This window comes from Zootoca vivipara, chromosome Z (genome assembly GCF_963506605.1).
Source record: "Zootoca vivipara chromosome Z, rZooViv1.1, whole genome shotgun sequence".
In the NCBI taxonomy this organism is placed as follows: Eukaryota; Metazoa; Chordata; class Lepidosauria; order Squamata; family Lacertidae; genus Zootoca; species Zootoca vivipara.
Window position 1 is genome coordinate 11,266,012 of NC_083294.1, and position 19,503 is coordinate 11,285,514.

Here is a 19,503-nt window from a genome sequence, read left to right on the forward strand (position 1 = left end):
TAGTGTCAGGCTAGAAGTGGGGAGACCCAGATTCAAATCCCTGCTCAGCCACAAAGTTCACCAAGTAGCATTACACCAGTTGTGATCTCTCAGCCTAACCCACCTTGTAGCTTGTTGTGAGGATAAAATGGGGAAGTTGTGTGTGCCTCCTCTGTGTCTTTCTAAGGGGGATAGCATTGCAGTGTCAAGGTCTCAGTGATGCCCTTTTTATAACTCAAACCTGGAGGAGGTTAACAAAATTAGAAGTAATTGGCTCTGGTGCCATGTGCTGTTGGGCTCCCCTCCTTCCACCCCAATAGCCTTGATGGGGACCAACCACAGCAGAAGAGTGATCAGTGCATGGTCATAGACACAGCATGGCAGCTATTGTGTGGTCCCTGATGATCTGGATAAAACCGAATATAGTTACTGAAAATGGGATCAGGAAAGCACATTTTGTGTCTCGACAGTACGTTACTTCCATGTGGAATGCCAGCCACACACACTGGTGGTTCTAGAGATGTATACGGTAGATATGAGCTGTGGCTATTGAATGGTGGTGTGGAGATGTTCAGAAGCCATCTCTTCCTTCAGGTACTTCTGGGCCAGAACCAGATTCTGAAATTGCACTGACATGGAGGCTGCAAAATTAAGTCCCAAGAACTTTAATGTCTTCCTTTGATTCGCCCCTTCCTCTGTTTAAAACACGTTCTCCCTCTAGACCCAGGGAAAGGCCAGCTTCCATCACTGACTACTCTTGAGAGCAGGGCCAACACTGGGATGGTGGATGAGGTGTGCAGGCAAAGATGGGATGGGCTGCAGCTCAGTGGCAGAGCATCTGCTTTGCATGCAGAAGGTGCAACGTTCATTCCCAGCATCTCCAGGTAGGGCTGGGAGAGCCTCCTGCCTGAAAGCCAGGAGTGCCACTGCCAGTCAGCGTGAGCTAGATGGACCCAGTGGTCTGACCCAGTAGAAGGCAGCTTCCTATGTTTGCTGATATCCCTTGGCATGGTGCCATCATATGCTGCAGGAGCTTCATGGCAAAACTCTCATCTCTCGTCACCCATTCCATGGCTTTTCTTTGATGAGTCCCTTTTGAAGACCTGCTGGCAGTAAGTGTAAATGGTACTGAGCTAGTTGGATTAAGGACACGATTCGGTATGAAGCAGCTTTCTCTATTCCTAAAGATGGGCTTTCCCCATTGCTTTTGAGCTGGGAGTTCTATCATATAGCAGCCTGCTCCAAGCGGGTGTGCCCGTCTCCTTCTCACGCACCCCAAAAGGACCCCAGCTTGTTGGACACATCTATTCAGCAATGGTGTGTGTGTGTGTGTGTGTGTGTGTGTGTGTGTGTGTGTACACGCACACAGAGTGCTCCAGAGCACCATCAGGAAGAGACCATTCATTGCCTCATCCTCTTTAACAAATATGTTTGTAGCCCTATTAAAAGCGGGGCTTCATCTATCCTGTCAAAGGCAGCCTGCTGGGTCTTTCTCCCTCTCTCTCTTTCTTCTTTCCCCCTCCCCAGTTTAATTACACTATCCAATTAAAACTCCTTTGCTGCATTTGGATTCCCTTCTCCTTGGGCTTGAGTGGATATGACATTTACAAGGCTCGGCTCTCAAGCAGACAATGGCGTGATTGATGAGGTGCAGACGTGGCAAAGGAGCCCGATCGCAACTGTGGAAAGGCTGCTTAGTGCAATTTGATTTATTTATCATCTCTTCCAAAACAAGGGGGCGGGGGGGGGCTTCTTGCAGAGAGTAAGCTTAAAAGGGATGAGAACCAATGGTGGTTGGGCACTAGAGGACTCTGCCTCCACACCTCCAGAAAGCTTCTCGTTTTAGATGTCAGGAGTGGCAGAGGCAGGATCCGGCCTCCTGGTTTGGAGGCACTATTTGCCATCTGGATGTGAGAAGTCTTGAGTTCTGATCTCATACCACTGGACGAAAAGCAGGCATGCTTTTTTTTTGTCTTAGGTTGGCACCCACACATCCAAATCCACATTTAAAGCACTCTTATATCTCTTTAAAGTTCTGGAGAATCCTGAGAGCTGCAATTTGTTAAGGGTGCTGAGAATTCTAGACCTGTGAGGTCAGAACCCTTAACAAACTACATATCCCAGGATTCTTTAGGGGGAAGCCATGACTGTTAAAAGTGGTATAAGAGTGCTATAAATTTATTGGTGTGGATGTGGTCTTCGAAGGCTTTCAGGGGTGGGGTGAATTGGGATGAAGATTTCTCAGGAGACAAAGATCCAGGTTTAACATGAGTCAACAGTGTGATGCATCAGCAAAACAAAAAACAAATATTATTCTAGGCTGCATCAACAGAAGTAAAGTGTCCAGATCAAGGGAAGTAATAGTACCACTCTATTCTGCCTTGGTCAGACCCCACCTGGAATACTGTGTCCAGTTCTGGGCACCACAATTTAAAAAGGATATTGGCAAGCTGGAACTTGTGCAGAAGAGAGTGACCAAGATGATCAAGAGTCTGGAAACCAAGTCTTATGAGGAGCCATTGAGGGAGTTGGGTATATTTGGCATGGATAAGAGGAGACTGAGAGGAAATAGGATAGGCATTTTCAAATATCTAAAGGGCTGTCACATGGAAGATGAAGCAACCTTGTTTTCTCCTGCTCTGGAGGGTAGGACCCAAATTGAGTTACAAGAAATAAGATTCTGACTAAATATCAGGAAGAACTTTCTGATAGTAAGAGCTGTCAGTGGAACGGCTCCCTCAGAAGGTGGTGGACTCTTCTTTCTTGGAGGTGTCTAAACAGAGGTTGGACAGCCATCTGTCCATAGTTGAGATTCCTGCATTGCAAGGGATGGATAAATGATGACTCTTGGGATCCCTTCCAACTCTACAATTCTATGATTGTATGATTCTGTTATTATCATTCATAATAGTTCTTGTTAAAACTGACTCCCCATGGAGTCTCATCCTTTTATAAAGTCATGATATCCTGTGGGTGTTGAATTCCACTTTGAATCATGTGGGATCGTGTGAAGAACCCTCCTCCTCTTGGCTGAACCTCCTGCCAATCCTTTTCACCAGGTAAGGGCCACAGCTCAGTGACAAAGCATCTGCCTTGCATACAGAAGGTCCCAGGTTCAATCCCCAGCATCTCCAGGTAGAACATTCCTATCTTTCCCATCCAATGCAGCAAGGTACCCGTATCTGCCATATTAGGACTGGATGAGTTTGAAAGGACAGCAGGAACTGCCTTATACAGAGTCAAACCAATGATGCATCTGCCAGTGGCTCTGCAGAGCTTTGAACAAGAGTCATTCCCAGCCCCACCTGGAGATGTTGGGATTGAACCTACAACCTTCTGCGTGCAAATCCTATGATTGACCACTGAGCTACTGTCCATTCTCAAAAGAAATAGAGGAGCATATGAGAAATGTCTTATACAGAGTCAGACCACTGGTCTGTCTAGTTCAGTATTGTCTTCTGTGCTGATTGGTAGGAGTCTTTCCTGACCCTACCTAAAGATGTCAGATATCAAACCTGGGACCTTCTGCATGCGAAGCAGGTGCTCTACCACTGAGCTATGGGCCCTTCTCTTTAGTATATATTGCTTCCTGTGGTTAGCACTACACCCTTGCTGTTGGCAGTCCCCATAATCTCATTCTTACACACAGGGAGCAAAAAATAAATAAATTGAAATCAACATCGATCTCTATATTACCCACGGTGACATTCTATTGGAAGGTGGCTCCAGAGCCGTATATCATGTTCTCTAAGCACTCCTGGAAATGGAAATCAATTTGCCCCTCGCAACCCAGAAACTCGCATCTGTCCCAACTAGCAGCAGAGCAAAGTGCCGCTTTGATCGTTTTGCTGAACAAATATTTCACGCCATTAACAGTGTACAATTTGGGCATGGAGGGACATAAAACCCTCACCTGAGTCTCCCTGGCTTTTTGTTTCCTAAATCACTTTTGGGGGCATATAAATCTGAAGCACAGCCCGTCTCCTCCCTTTTTTCAAAGCAAGGGGGTTATTTTGATAAGCCATCGGTTTGGGGGCGGGGTTGCAACAAAATAATTTTGACAATGATCAGAACTAATAATGATCTTCCAGTTTTCTAGTCCACATTTTAACTGAAGTAGGAAGCATTCACCGAAATTAACATGCAGAAAATTTAACACCTCCCCAAAAAAGTAAACATCAATGCCATCTAATTGGCCAGGGAGAGTGCCCATAGGTTCAAAATAAGATGACCGTAGTTACTGTGAGGGATCCCAGACCATGCATAGCTGTGTGTATCTCCATGCTTTACAACAGTGGTGGGAAACCTCATGCCTAGGAGCCAACTCCACCCCACCCCACCCCACCCCCCACAATCCTTTCTATCAGGCCCTCAGGACTATGCTAGCCCCACACACCCTCTGCAGCCACAGCCACCTGTCCTCCCCAGTCCTATTTCACAGGAATTTATCCTTGAATTCAGATAATGCCTTCTGTTTGTCTGGGGAGAGGGTTGTGTGGCTCTATATAGAAATAATCTCTTGTACAGAGGTAGGATTTATATTGATTACTCTGCCCACTTTTGCCTCTAGCCCTGCTTGCCATGTGGCCCTCAGGCTGAAAAGGTTTCCCTATCCCAGCTTTGCAGTGACTGCAGCAAGTATCTCAAGTAATATGTGGCATGCGCAAGTTGGAGATTCCTAATCTTAACTGTATCTTCCAGCCCACTGAAAGTTTTTATCCCATTTTGGAAAGCAAAGGTCCTGGCTGTGGAATATAGTTCTCTCTCTTACTACAAAAGGTTGTGCATGCATGCGTACACACACACACACACACACACACACAGTAAGACACATCTTCCATGATGGATTGGAACCCCTGCCTCCTGTTACTCTCCCCGCCATAAGCATTATTGACATCTCTGACTCTGTAATGGCCCCCGAAAAGGGCTGACTCTTTAAAAAGCTAAAATAAGAATTTGAAATAAAGTTCCGCGTTCTGCTTCTGTCAGCTGTGAAATACCAGAGCGGAAGAGACGAGATAAATCACCAGATTTAAAAGCAAGAGAGGCCGGCAGTGAGAGGCCTTGCAGGGGCTCTGTGCTCAACAGTAAGCCTGTAATGCAAAGGGTCAGCAACGGTCAGCCCCCTGAGCCAAATCAGGCCTGTGGATAGCTGCCACCCCCACCACCCCTTCCTCCTTGACCCCTGCAGCACTCAAAACTGCCCTAGTGGCAAAACTAGTTTGCATCTCTTTAAATAAAAGAGGGAAATGCCAGAGCCTGTGAAGCGGATGTGAGCCTTGTCGTTGAGCCCAAAATGTGATCTTCCCAGGCCTGTTGCTGCTGTTCCTTGGTAAGCACTGTGTCTCACAAACCCTGTATTTTTGTGCCACCTCTTCCTCTTGGGAGGTGAGTCTTAATTATTCCCACCACACAGATGGAGAGGCAGACTGCCTTCCGCAGGGAGCCCTAGGGTTCTTCAGAAGCTCCTCGGGAGTTTCTTGACAGGAGGGTCAAGAATGACAGACAGGCGTTCCTTCAGCGACAGCTTGGCTGATATTTCCCCCTGTAACATGCAAGGGAGTGTGGAGCAACGGGTTCCTGCAGCACCCCTCCACAGTCCATGGGCTGAACTTAATAGGCACGATGCTAAATATGGCCCTTGGTGGTGGTTGCTTTGTCATCCTTAATAACAGCCGCAATGGGTGATGCTTCCTCACTGCGGTTTCCACCCAGAAAGAACGAAAGGAAGAGGGAAGGATGGAGGAGGCACAACAAGCAACGTGTTTTGCATCACATTTAGTTTGACCCTGAGTATGTACTGTTAGAGTTTGTTTGTTTGTTTGTTTGTTTGTTTGTTTGTTTGTTTGTTTGTTTCAGCCTCCACCAAATGGGTTCCCTCCATCTGCTTAAAACTACAACTTTTATTAGCTGTAGTCCATATAATTTGGGGGTGGGAGGTGGCATCCGAATGGTAACAGCTATAGGAAGAGCCTGCTATCAGACCAGTGGCCCATCTAGTCCAGCATCCTGTTCTCACAGTGGCCAACCAGGCCAATAGCAACTCTCCCCTCCTGTGGTTTCCAGCAATTTGTATTCAGAAACATTACTGCCTTAGACAGTGCAGGGAGACAGTGGATGAAGTATGGATGTAGATGGGCTTATTACCTTTCAACCAAGGTTGCAGGTGCCTTCCCTTCACTCTGGTATCCTCTGGGTAGAGAGCTTGGTGGACCTGACACCCAATTGTCCCCTTCCCCTTGACACCTTGCAAGGTTGGGGGAGATGTCATTTGAGCTCTCTCTTCCTTTTGGAGGTGGGGAGGCAGTTCTAAATGAGCCAAAGAGAGCAGACCAGGCATTAGGGAGGGAGGTATTTGTCAATTACAGCTTCTCTCCCTTTTTCATTTTATTTTTCCAGCCAGTTTGCCATGTTTCTGCATCAGCTTGTGAATTTTGTTTGGATGAAAAGCTTTTCATGGAAAAATTGTTAGCCTTTTAGTACATGTATCTATATTCAATGTTGCAGATTTGGTTTCATTTTTGCATTTTGGTATGCCATTTTTCTTAATGTAATGGGTTTTTTCCCTATGTTATTTACACTAATATACACATTTTACACCTTGTTTGTTTGTTTGTTTGTTGGATATCAAGTAAACAGTATATAAATTTTCTTAGAGGAAAAAGAGAAAACTGTATGCACTGTCTGGGGTTGGAGGAACCACACAGCAAAATTTGAAGAAGGGCATTTCAGTTTTTAGATTGTTTTGGGAAGTGCCAGTTAGGAACATAGGAAGCTGCTTTATACGGAAGCTGCTTTATACGGAATCAAACCATTGGCCCATCTAGCTCAGTATTCTCTACACTGATTGGCAGGTGCTTTCCAAGGTTTGGGGCGTACTGGTGATGCCATTGGGGCCTTCTGCATGCAAAACAGATGCTCTATCACTCTACAGCCCTCCCTTAAGACATAGGAGCACAAAAAGCAGCCCTGTATGGAGTCAGAACACAGGTCCATCTAGCTCATCATTGAGTACAGTGACTGGCTATCCAGGGCTTCAGGCAGGGCTCTCTCTCAGACCTACCTTGAATGCCATTGGAGATTCAGCTTGAGACCTTCCACAATCAAAACAGATGCTCTACCACTGAGCTGTGGCTCCTTCCCTGGATATATATGGGGTATATAGGAAACTGCCTTATAACAAATCAGACTGAGGGTCCATCTAGCTCAGTACTGTCTGCATGCTGAATTGGGGGGGGGGTAAGGCAGAGGTGTAGAATGGAGAGCGCCAGGTGCCATAGCCCTGGGAGCATATTTCCAAGAGGGCGCACGACAGGCTTCCTCATCAAGGCAAGGTCTTCGTGGCTAGGGTGGCAGCTCAGAGCTGCCCTTGCGTCCATCTGGTTTCCTGAGCTCCTTTGACCTCTATTCCTGAGCACATGGGCCACAAAGGGCAGCTTCCCCCTCCCATGCATTTTTTGGGCCAAGGGAGCCAGGCAGGAGCTTCACCGGAGCAGCCTCAATAGGAGGCCCTTCTCCAGCCTGCCTCTCTCCCTCTTGGCCCTCCTCAGTGGACAGCGGCAGCACCCTTCCCCTTCTTTTCTCTGAGGTCCAGAAACATATTTGTCCCCCAGGGACGAGGTTCCTCATTTTATTCCCAGAAGGCAGGGAGCATCTGGAAAAGGGCCTCTGGATCTGATCTCGCTTGGTGAGCAGGTTTGTGTGTGAGAGGATAGGTGACTGTACCACTTACAACTCTTGCTTTTGGAAGGTCTTGGTGTCTTGCCCTTAGTGCATTTTGCCCACACCAGTAGCAAGCAACAATGCCAAATATTAGTTTTCTTGCATCAAGGAGCAACAGAAATAACCACACACCTATAGACTCCCAGTTTAGAAATATGTACCCCTTTTCATACGATGTGATTGCTCTTTTGCTTCTGTGATTTAAAGTTTGGTTTTGGATCGTCCGCCAGTATTTTTTTTTTCCGGTGGAGAATTCATAATTCCTGATTAGCATGCAATAATAGTGTTTAATTAACATGTTTTGATGAAATATGAAGGTCTCCAGTTTGCTGGCCATATATCAGTTGATTTGGGGAGATCTGGAGAATTAAGCTACTGTAAATAAGGTTTCAAATCCGCTCCCCTCTGGGAAAAGTGGATAAATCTCCATTAAAATGATGCTGTTATTTTTGTAGATGAGTTAAAGTTGGACCTTTGGACTGAACACATTAAAATGAAAATGGAGAGAACAACCTCTAATACATTAAATCTTAATTGCCAATGCATGAATTTTCATATGAATGAAGGGCACCAAGTATCCTGTGTAGGGAAATTCCCTTATGCTGAATAGGCTTCCTCATGAGAAATGGGAAAACTTGGCAGCTATGGTAGGGTATGATTGTGGAACATCTATATAAGGTGTATCCAGAGCAGCCATGTAGGGAACAGAGCAAAGCGTACTTAGAGATTACCCAACAACACAGATGGAGAACCTTTTTCAGGGAAGGGCCATGGTAGATTGGTGGTGGAGCATCTGCTTTGCACACAGAAGGCCCCAAGTTCAATCCTTGGCATTCCCTTGTAGAGCTGGGAGAGACTTCTGCCTGAATCCCTGGAGACATAGACAGTGCATGTAGACAGTACTGAGCTAGATGGACCAATAGCCTGACTCTGTACAAGGCAGCTTCTTATGTATTCGGTGCCCACCAAAACAGCAGAGCATAAACTTCTCACTGCATACTCCATCTGTCACTGCTTCTTGAGGAGTCCACCCGCTACCTGGCACAGTGTTTCTAAACTTAAAATAATCACATTTTGAAAGCTTACTATTACCGCCGGCATACCCCTTATGGGGCAAATATTAGTTTGGGGTAGCTTTAGTAATACTATTTTATCTACACGTCCAGAATCTCCCAGACATATCCACGATTCATCTGTCAAAAACAGTGTCCAAAAATTTCCGGAAATCAGTAAAAAAAAATGTCCAGTAAAAACGGCAACCCATGTCGGAAGTGTTGATTATTTGGCGAATTTCCTTAAAAGAAAATAGCTTGGAAACTTCAACAACTTTTGTGTCTGGATTTTCACTTTTTGGAGTATGGCAACCCTAATTTTATCTATGAATGGATAGGTAGATAGTTGTATATACGCGTGTGTGTGCGCGCACACACACACATATTCTCCTTGTACCCTTTTAAACCCTTTTGTATATCTCCATGGGTATGTGTACCACTTTGGGAAACACTGTCTGAGAATATTAAAGCAAACTTCCTTTCCCTAGAAACTCCCTAGCGTCTGATCCTCAGCATATTAATTTGGATCTTCCTTTTGATGGGGGCAGGTGGAGTTCGTAGCCAAACTTAAGCTAGCACAGAACACATATAGCTTTATTTCATGCAGTATTATATTTGAACTAGATATTGCTGAGTTTTATTACAGTGTTTTTGTAGTCCACTTGGGTGTTAGAAACCGAAGTAAAACCTAGATTAATAACTTAACGTCCTACTAGCACCTACATAAAACAACATGTAAAATACCCAGTATTGCTGTGATTGGGTTCCTGGGTTGGGAGGGCAGGCTCTGTAGAATGACAGTCATAAGATTAGCCAGCTGGGGTGCTTAATCAAGGAAGAATCATTCAGCTGCTTCTCAATGGCGAACACTGATGGGACTTGTAGTCCAATTGATGGGACTTGTAGTCCAGAGGAGGGCATGGGCATAGCTGGGGGGCCAGGGAAGGGCTGCTGCCCCCCAATCAATAAAAATACATAGCTAACTGAGGTTCTCCCCCCCAAAAAAAAAACCCCCACAACAACCCACAAATGGCCTACGCCCTCCCAACAAAAGTCCTGGCTGCACCCATCTTGGAGCTCACCTAGTCAGGGAAGGCTGTTCTCAGGGCCTGATGCAGCCAAAGAAATACACTTTGAAGTTTCATTTCCTCAAAGGGGCGTGGCTAAAGGATGGAGGGGAGGGGATAGGGTGCCCTCCATGTTTCCCTCCCCTTTTTCAAACAACATTGCATTGAGAGCACTTTACTGATTGAGAGCTGGAGTGGGTGGGAGCAAACATGTTCAGAAGCCATATTTTCCCCTGTTAAATAATACAGAGAGCCATTGTGGTGTAGTGGTTAAGAGCGGTAGACTCGTAATCTGGGGAACCGGGTTTGCGTCTCTGCTCCTCCACATGCAGCTGCTGGGTGACCTTGGGCTAGTCACACTTCTCTGAAGTCTCTCAGCCTCACTCACCTCACAGAGTGTTTGTTGTGGGGGAGGAAGGGAAAGGAGAATGTTAGCCGCTTTGAGACTCCTTGGGGTAGTGATAAAGCGGGATACCAAATCCAAACTCTTCTTCTTCTTCTTTATTGAACCTTTATACATAAGAAAAGCCCTGCAGGCCCATGGCCCATCTAGCTCAGCATCCTGTTCTCACAGGGGCCAACTAGAGGCCTGTGGGAAACCCAGAAGCACCACCTTCTCCACCTGCAATTTCCAGCAACTGATATTCAGAAGCAATAGCATCTCCAAGCATCACAACTCGTAGCCTTTGATAGCAGCTGAGCTTATATATTGAGGTGCTGCTTTTGTTTTGTTGCAGCTTCAATCATTCCTTAGCAAATCAACCTTTCATTTTTATTTTACTTTTAAGTCCACCACCTCTCCTCCACAGGCAATGGCAATTATACATCGGGAACAATTTGCAATATCCTTTTTCTCCCTAACTAGGGTGCTTAAGCAGGAATCCAGTCCAGGGACCGGCTGGCACCCAACTAGCCATGTGGCAGATATTTGCATTTTTTCCTCAGGAGGGGAAGCTACCGGGGGGGGGGAGAGGGGGGAGTGAACTTTCCTTGATAGGAGTTCAGCCTCTCTGGTGAGCCACCCCTCGCCTTAAATTGAAATGACATGGGAAGGCTGTCAGACTCCCTCCCGCCGTCTGTTCTGCCGATGGTATGCTAAGATCGCCATCTGTGTGCTCTTCCCTCTCCACTTCCTGTCATGCCCACGAGCTTTTGCTGAAAGTTTTCAGAGCAATCATTCCCAAACTGTCTGCTGCTGGGGAACACGCAAAGTGTGCCTCAGGAGAGAAGGGCCAGTTTTCTCGAGAGAAGAAAATGAATTAAATAGCGAAAGGCTCCCAGTCCAATCCAAAGAAGATTATCCACAGAAGAGTCTGGTCCCTGAGTCACTGCATGAGTCCCAAGCCTCTCCTCCTTCCAGTCAGCCTCCACCAGGTGTCAGAAACACATAAGATGCAGTGGGATCGTTTGATCATGCTCAGCGCAAAGGTGCAGCAGAATTCTATGCCTTGCAAAGGAGGCTCCCTGCTGCCTCTCTGTGCAACTTCTCTTGACTTGCCTTCTTCGACCCAAGAACACAAGGATTCAGACAGAGATACAGTGGGTAGGCTCCTCAGAAGGCAGCTAGTTCTTACTCTTCTGGGCAGTTCTGGGCACAAGCCAGCCAAAATGATGCCCTTTTAAGTTTCTTCCATTTCAGTGATGAATGAAACATCTTTCTCATTGTGTCCCCAATTTTAATTCAAGGGAGGTGGTGATGGGGAATAGGTTAAACACTTATTTTATTTATTCCAGAATGGGCTTTTATGAACACTGCATTTTGTCACGTCAATCTTTTCTTTTCTTTTCTTTCTCTCTTTAATTCCTTTAACAGGCCATGCAATTTTTAAACTCGCATATCTAAGCAATCACGACTACAAACATCTCTACTTTGAGTCTGATGCTGCTACTGTCAACGAGATTGTGCTGAAGGTATGTGGCTTCCAAAGAATTAGTTGTTGGGGTAGGGTTAGGGGTCCATTTTCTGGGGGGTTCCAGTTTAATATGGCCTGGGTGAATAAATACTTGCAAGAAGCATCCTCAACAAACGGGCAAGCATCTGGTTCTCAGTACTACACTTACACACAACCTTCCTTTTCTTGCTTCTGAGAATCCAAGCATTGCTCTCACTTTTGCTGTGTTAAAAGCTGGAAACGTGCTTTTTGTCTAAGCGAAGCATAGGAAGGTCAAAGACTCACTCATAAGTCATGTGCCAAGGGCCATGGTTTTGCACTCAGGCTGCGAAGTCATGGAGTACTCTTAGTCTAGCACTGGGGAGTTTCAGCCATCATGTGCCACAAGGCAAGGGTAGGTCTACTATGGAAAGATGCTTACTGAACATCTTACTCAAAAGACCACACACAAGTAAGTCAAGGTACAGTGGTACCTCGCCAGACGAATGCCCTGCAAGACGAAATTTTCGCAAGACGAATTCGTTTTGCGAAAAATTCATCTTGCGAATTGTGGTTTCCCATAGGAATGCATTGAAATTTAATTAATGCGTTCCTATGGGCAAAAAAAAAGAAATTTCAATGCATTCCTATGGGAAACCGCAATTCGCAAGACGAATTTTTCGCAAAATGAATTGACTCGCGGAACAAATTAAATTCGTCTTGTGAGGCACCACTGTACAGGCTACAAGGAAAAGCATAAATATACCCAGAAGGTTTAGCTAGCTTGATTTGAAAAAAGCGCTCTCTCTCTCTCTCTCTCTCTCTCTCTCTCTCTCTCTCTCTTATCTATCTATCTATCATCTATCTATCTATCTATCTATCTATCTATCTATCTATCTATCCTCTCTCGTTCTCTGACCTTAAATACCAATCATTTTGAGGCCAAGAACTTGCGAAACTCCTTTACTGAAACCTGGTTCCTATAAGTGCCTGTCCCCGCATGCAAAAGCCTCCGAAAGGATGTAGCATCTAGCTGTAGAAAGCATCGTCTAGCCCTTTCTTGCCCCACTCTACAAGCTGCTGTCAGAGTCTGAATGGTTTGTCAGCAGCTTTTTCCTTTCCCCAAAATCAAGGTAAGGATAAGGCTGCAAACGGGCACCCTAGTAGTGCAGTATGCTTGTAGTAGTTGTTGGCACTGGTAGCTACTGCAAGTACCTGGGAACTTCATTATGTATAGATAGGCTATTGGTTAAACTACATCTGGTTCTTTCAAAAGAAAATGTGGGGGAAGGGCTGAGCAGCTGGCACACTTGGACCAGAAACATGTGTCCCCCTGCTACCTGACAAGTTGGCATGGGCCCAATATTTATCTGATGCACTCTACTGTGCATTCAGACTTTATGTCACAGAGTCAGGCATGATCTTGACCTTGGAGGAAGCAGCCAAAAGTGAATTCAGCATGGACCTGGTGCCTTGTCCTTCCATTTCATTGGAGACAAGTTTCCCCTCAGTAAAGAGCCAGTGTGGAGTAGTGGTTAAGAGCGGTAGACTCCTAATCTGGGGAACCGGGCGTCTCCGCTCCTCCACATGCAGCTGCTGGGTGACCTTGGGTAGTCACACTTCTCTGAAGTCTCTCAGCCCCACCCACCTCACAGAGTGTTTGTTGTGGGGGAGGAAGGGAAAGGAGAATGTTAGCCGCGTTGAGACTCCTTTGGGTAGTGATGAAGCGGGATATCAAATCCAAACTCTTCTTCCCTTCTTCTTCCTCCGCTATCACATGCTTTTAGCTTCAGCCAAGCTCCCAAACACCCACGACCCAAGCAGACATCCACCTTGCATACAGGTGGCCTTGGCTAAGCAACGGCCCTTTTGAAGGATTTAACAAATGGGAGTGTTCTTTGAGCATAGTGTGGAATATTTAAGCATGCATCCCACTGCACTTGTGCCTGGTCTTTGTTGCCGCTGTTCGTCTTGCTCAATAGATTTCAGGAGCGTTCCATTAAAAGGATGAGTCTGCTCTTGAGCTGAAAAACTTTTGGGTACCAGTTTTCTGATTCTAGCTCCTGGATTGTGGGGGTGAGGTGCAATCAAGTGAGCGAGTTTCATTCCCTCCTTTACAGAGAGCCTTTTGCAGTTCTCCAGTCTCTGTCTTTTCCATTCAGGCTTTTGTTTGTTTGTTTGTTTTGAAGGGAAATCTTTCTCCCTTTTTTTATTGCTACGGTTTTACTTTCTTTTCTTTAATTTAAGGAAATACAGCTTGCCTGCACACCCTGGCTGATTTACTTTCTGAAACGAAGGCACTTAATGCTGTTGGAAGGTTAAACGGAACTTGCTGCCATCTATTATTTTTATGGCAATTTAAAATTTTCTAGTGATAAGCTTTATGTGCCATTTCCAGTCCTTAACGTTTTTCCCCCCATGTAAAGCTTATGGCAGTGTTCAGTAACTGACATATGCTAAGGAATATTGGTTCTCGCCCACCACCCAAGCAAAAAGAAAGAGCTCAGTGCAAACTCTCATCACCAGGCACCCACTTTCCCTCCTTTGTCCTTGCCTTCACTATTCACATTTTTACAGCATCCCTAGGAGAGTTTTTGGCATTTTTTGGAACTCTAAAAATATTGGTATGTTTGGAGGAAGAGAGGTGGGAGATCATGGAGGGTGTAAGGCAGGCATCCCCAAACTTTGGCCCTCGAGATATTTTGGCCTACAACTCCCATGATCCCTAGCTAAGAGGACCAGTGGTCAGGGATGATGGGAATTGTAGTCCAAAACATCTGGAGGGCCGAAGTTTGGGGATGCCTGGTGTAAGGCTATCAATGGTTGCTAGCTATGATGGCTATGTTCCCCCTCCACCAGTGGAGGCAGTCTGATTCTGAATATCAGTTGCTAGGAATCGCAAGTGGGGAGAATACTTCTGCAATCAAGTTCTGCTTGCAAGTTTCCCATAAGGACACCTGGTCAACTACTGTAGGAACAGGTTGCTGGACTAGGTTGCCTGACCCAACTAACCCCTTTAACTAATGTTGTCCTTGATTTTTGCCTATTTAAAAAAAGGAGTTAAGATCAGTGAGCCCTGCTTCTTGTACTCCCACAATAGCATTGGCAACTACATACAACCATAACTGGGCATGGATTTGATAACCCCAGTTTTTCTGTGAAGGTGGAGGAATGATCTTGGTCCTCAAGGCTGTCAGCTGTCCTCAGAATTTATTTTGTTATTGTTGTTACTGCTGTTGCTGTTTATTGAATTTTTCTACTGCCCTTCATCCAAGGAACACAGGGAGGTTTGCCGTATAAAAACACAAAAATGCATCACAAGCAGAAACAATACCCGCCCCACCCACATAGTTCAAAAGGCCATAAATTATTTAATTAGCCAAAGGCCTGGGAAAAGAGAAATGTTTTTGCCTAGCACCTAAATATATGTAATGAAGGTGCCTGGTGAGCTTCCCTGGGGAGAGCATTCCACAAACAGGGAGCTACTGCAGAAAAGGCCCGTTCTTGTGTTGCCACCCTCCAGGCCTCTTGCAGAAGAGGCACATGAAGAAGGGCCTCAGATTATCACAGGATCTGTATCAGTTCATATGGGGAGAGGCAGTCCTTGAGGTATTGTGACCGTGAGCCATTTAAGGCTTTATAGGTCAAAACCAGCACTTTGAATTGAGACCAGAAACTAAATTGGCATCCAGTGCAGATGGGCCAGGGTCAGTGTGATATGCTCAAGCCGACTCACTCCAGTGAGCAACTGGCCATTGAATTCTTCACCAGCTGAAATTTCCAAACCCCACGTATAACATGTTGCAGTAATCTAACAGAAGCACACTAATTAGCAAGTAATTAGGAACACAGGAAGTTGCCCTACCTAAGAGTCAGGCCACTTCCTATGCAGCTTAGAACTGTCTACCCTAACTGGCAGCAGCTCTCTGGGGCTTCAGATAGGGATCTCCTGGTCTTTCTTGGAGATGCTGGGCCTAGGACCTACTGCATGCAAAGCAGATGTTCTGCCACTGAGCTACACCTCTTCCCCCAAAGACTGCTTGAGCCTTGCCTACTTCCAGTCATCCTTCCTTATGAGGGATGGGTAATTTGGACATTTCTCTACGGAGTCAGGCATGATTAAGTTGTTCATACATTCCCATTGCTAAGGCACAGTAGAACTGTCTTGCCTGTTGTCTCTCTGTCTGAGTCACTGCTCTGAGCTTGTCTCCTTCCAGTGCACACCCAAGGGATTGACTTACACAGCAACACAGCAGAGCAGATTCTTCTGAAAATGACTCAACTTTATACCTAATGGTTTATCACTTTCTTCCCCCCCCCCTTCCCCTTTTCTAATCCAGAGGGGGGAAATGAACTTTGTCAGTAAGATGTTTGGGGCACAGAGATAGCATTGAGTTTAATGGTATAATCGTAAGAGTGTCAAACTGGGACCCAGGAGACAAAGGTTCAAATCCCCACCCAGCCACGAAGCTTGCTCAGTCACCTTAGGCCAATTGGGCTTTCTCACATCTTGGTCACCTCACAGGGTTGCTATAAGGGGAGGAGGAGGGGAGGAAGAGCCATACATACTGCACCATGCTTCATGGCAAAATGGTGAAATAAAATGTGAAATATACTAAATTAAAATCAAATGAAATTACTTTCTGGTTGGCAGGCAACTCATCCAAGTGAACTAAGTCACATGCAACATACAGAAAGTGCAACCTGGGTCGTGGTGATGATTTTGTTTGGGGTTAGCTGGTTCATGAATTCTCTGATTAATCCATTTATTTCTGTAGAGGAAGGGATGGAGCTTGGTTCATACTTCTCCAATTAGATCCTTTGCATGATCAAGAAATAAAAGACCTGAGACTCTACTTGCCACGAAACCCTCCATACATACATATGCATGTGCATGTAGATATATAGCTATTTAGATATATTCTTTGCAATCCACCCCTAGCCCCCACAGCTTCATCTGCAACAGAAGAGAAACACCCTGCGGTGCATAAAATTGGGTGAGATTTCATGCCACAGCATATTAACCAGCTAATGGCGGAGCAAAGGGCGTTTTTATCTTTTGATTTTTGCATTAACCTTCCATTAAAATTATCTATGTGATTATCGCCCAAGTACTGGGAGATAATAAATTTTAAGGAAGAGCTGGCTTGCTAAATATTATTTAAAAATGCCTCCATCAAGTAACATGTGCCAAAACATCCTGGACACACACACACACAAAAAAAAACAACCAAGACCACAAACTTCGTAAGGAAAGAAGTGGCCTGGTAGAAGTCCTTTTATTGCAGACTATTTAATGGAATGTGTACAAGTCAGTTCTACTCAGAGGAGACCCATTGAAATAAATGCACCCAAATTAGCTATGCCAGCCAATTTCAGTGAGTATTCTGATTAGGACTTACACTGGATACAACCCTGAGTAACAGTGTTTATCAGTCAAAGAGTGATCAGTGCCACAGAAACATAGGTAGCTGCCTTATACCAAGTCAGGCCTTTGGTCCATCTAGCTGACTATTGTCTACACTGACTGGCAGGGGTTTGGGGCACTCTCTACCTGTGGGTTTCAGGAATTGAACCTGGGACTTTTTGCATGCAAAGCAAATGCTCTACCACTGAGCTCTGTGCCTTTCCACCTCAGGATGTAAACATTAGGGAAAGAATTGTCTCTCTAAGCTGGCCCTGTAGGGGACAGAATGCTATAATCAACTAGGCTGCTGATTTTGGATTGAGATGGGGTGGGGTGGTGGGAGAAGGACGCTGGACAGCCTTCAGGTGCCCTCCAGGTGTTTTTGACTACAACTCTTATTAGCCCCAGCCAATACTCGGTTTCTTTTCTTTCTTTTTCTTTTTCTTTTTCTTTTTCTTTTTCTTTTTTTGTGGCAAATGTCAAAAACCAATTCTTGGAAGGATGGATACCTTCCCAGTGGTAAATGGATGCAAAAAACCATGGGAGGCCGAGATTAAATATATTTTTAAAAAATCCCTTCTAGGATAATCTGCCTGCTGTGAATCAAGCCCTGTTTGAAATCAACGGGGCTTGTTTTCCAGGTAAGCCTGCTTAGGAGCTAGGGCGTTAACATCACACGTGAAAATGCTTTTGCAATGAGGCAGGATTTTCTCATGCTGCTGCCTTAGAAGTGAAACAGCTCTTCCTCTGTGTTTTTTCCCCAATAGGTGAACTATATCCTGGAATCCCGTGCCAGTACAACACGAGCAGATTACTTGGCTCAAAAGCAAAGGAAACTGAGTCGAAGGACCAGCTTCAGCTTCCAAAAGGAAAAGAAATCAGGGCAGCAGTGAAGTCTAGACTACCCTGCTTGGGAATAAATAGAAAACGCTCCCTCTGGGACAAGAGGGACTCATGAATTCTGGTGGCTAGTGGCCAGCCAGCATAGGAATTATTTTACAGGTATTATTTTACAGGTCGACATGACATATTTTACACAGCCGCTTTTGGCAATGGGCCTTGCCCTTTCATAGGAAAAAAAAAAGAGCCATATCAGCCCCAAAGAGGACACAGTTGGGCGTTCAATGTCTCCGGCTGGGGCCAAGTAGAGGCCTCTATAGTCTTGACTTCTTTTTTGTTTGTTTGTTTGTTTGTTTGTTTGTTTGTTTGTTTTTTAATGTAGAAATCTCCAAGGTACAGTTGCAAGGAAAGTGCCATAGGATCCGCAAAAAAATAAAGTCCAGAGGTGAAAACCGAATGGCCCTTCTTTGTAGCCTACACACATGAGCACACAGCTCACAGACAAACCCACAATGATAAACGTATCGCTGCTGACATGATCAAATTTCCTAAAAACCAACAAACATAGGACAAATGTATCCATTTTTGTTACTAATAAACCAATTGTACTCTTTTTCAATGTCTAATTTCAACGATTGGTTCTTTCAGTGGTGTGGTCAAGGATGGAAAAGTCGGCTGGTCTTGTTATCCCAAATTCATTGTCTTCTGCTGTGAACCATGTACTGTTTTTCTTTACTCTGAAACATACACACATACATATATCAAATCATCCATTGCTCTGGACTCTTCATGACAACAGAGAAGAAATTCAGTTGTTGCATGCAGTTTTATTTATTTTGTAAAAACCTACCTAATTGGCATTTCTCAAACCAATACATGAACCTAAACACTACTATCCTTTGAAAATCAGATGCAGCTCTCCAACCAACCAGTGTGTAAAGAAATGCATGTATTGGAGGAAGGAGTGCATTAAAAATAGGGGGAAATAGCATACAGAAATACATTGTATTAACTGAAACTACTTACAAAAAATGTGTAGGTTAGACAAAGCTGCACACAGCAATTATTGGCGGAAATTTGCACTAAAATGTGGACAAATGTCCGTCCGGATTTTAATAAGAAAATTGCGTATCACTTGCAGAAATGTGGAGAACTAACTGAATTTAAGATTGGAAAAATGAAAAATAGAGAGAGCCAAAATTGGTAGGTCAATTCATCCTTAGAGCAGGGCCAGGGATGTTGTCAGCAGGGAGGGAGGGGTGTAGGATAAATCACATGTCTCTGGTGAGCCAGAGAAGAATGTAAGAACATAAGAACATAAGAAGAGCTTGCTGGATCAGGCCAGTGGCCCATCTAGTCCACCATCACATTCTCACAGTGGCCAAACAAATATTCCAGTGGGGAGGCAGCAAGTAGGGTTTAACCACTCCTGTCTCTTCTTCTGTGGTTTACAGCAGCTTCTTTTCAGATGCATTGCTGCCTTGGGCAGTAGAGACAGAACATAGCCACCACAGCTAATAGGCTGACCTGATTGCAAGCCCTCTCCTCTGTTAATTTGTCTAGGT

At 45.0% G+C, this 19,503-nt stretch overlaps 1 protein-coding gene across 2 annotated transcripts in view; it reads left to right on the forward strand.

Moving 5' to 3' along the window:
• Positions 1–18,551, forward strand: part of MAPKAP1 (MAPK associated protein 1) — a 195,870-nt gene extending 177,319 nt beyond the window's left edge. For both annotated transcript variants that reach the window (XM_060270140.1, XM_060270141.1), the window contains 2 exons: positions 11,634–11,731; positions 17,866–18,551. In XM_060270140.1, the coding sequence (XP_060126123.1) occupies positions 11,634–11,731; positions 17,866–17,991 (224 nt within the window). In that variant the 3' untranslated portion in view covers positions 17,992–18,551. The remainder of the gene's footprint in view (positions 1–11,633; positions 11,732–17,865) is intronic.
• The last annotated feature ends 952 nt before the right edge of the window (positions 18,552–19,503 follow it).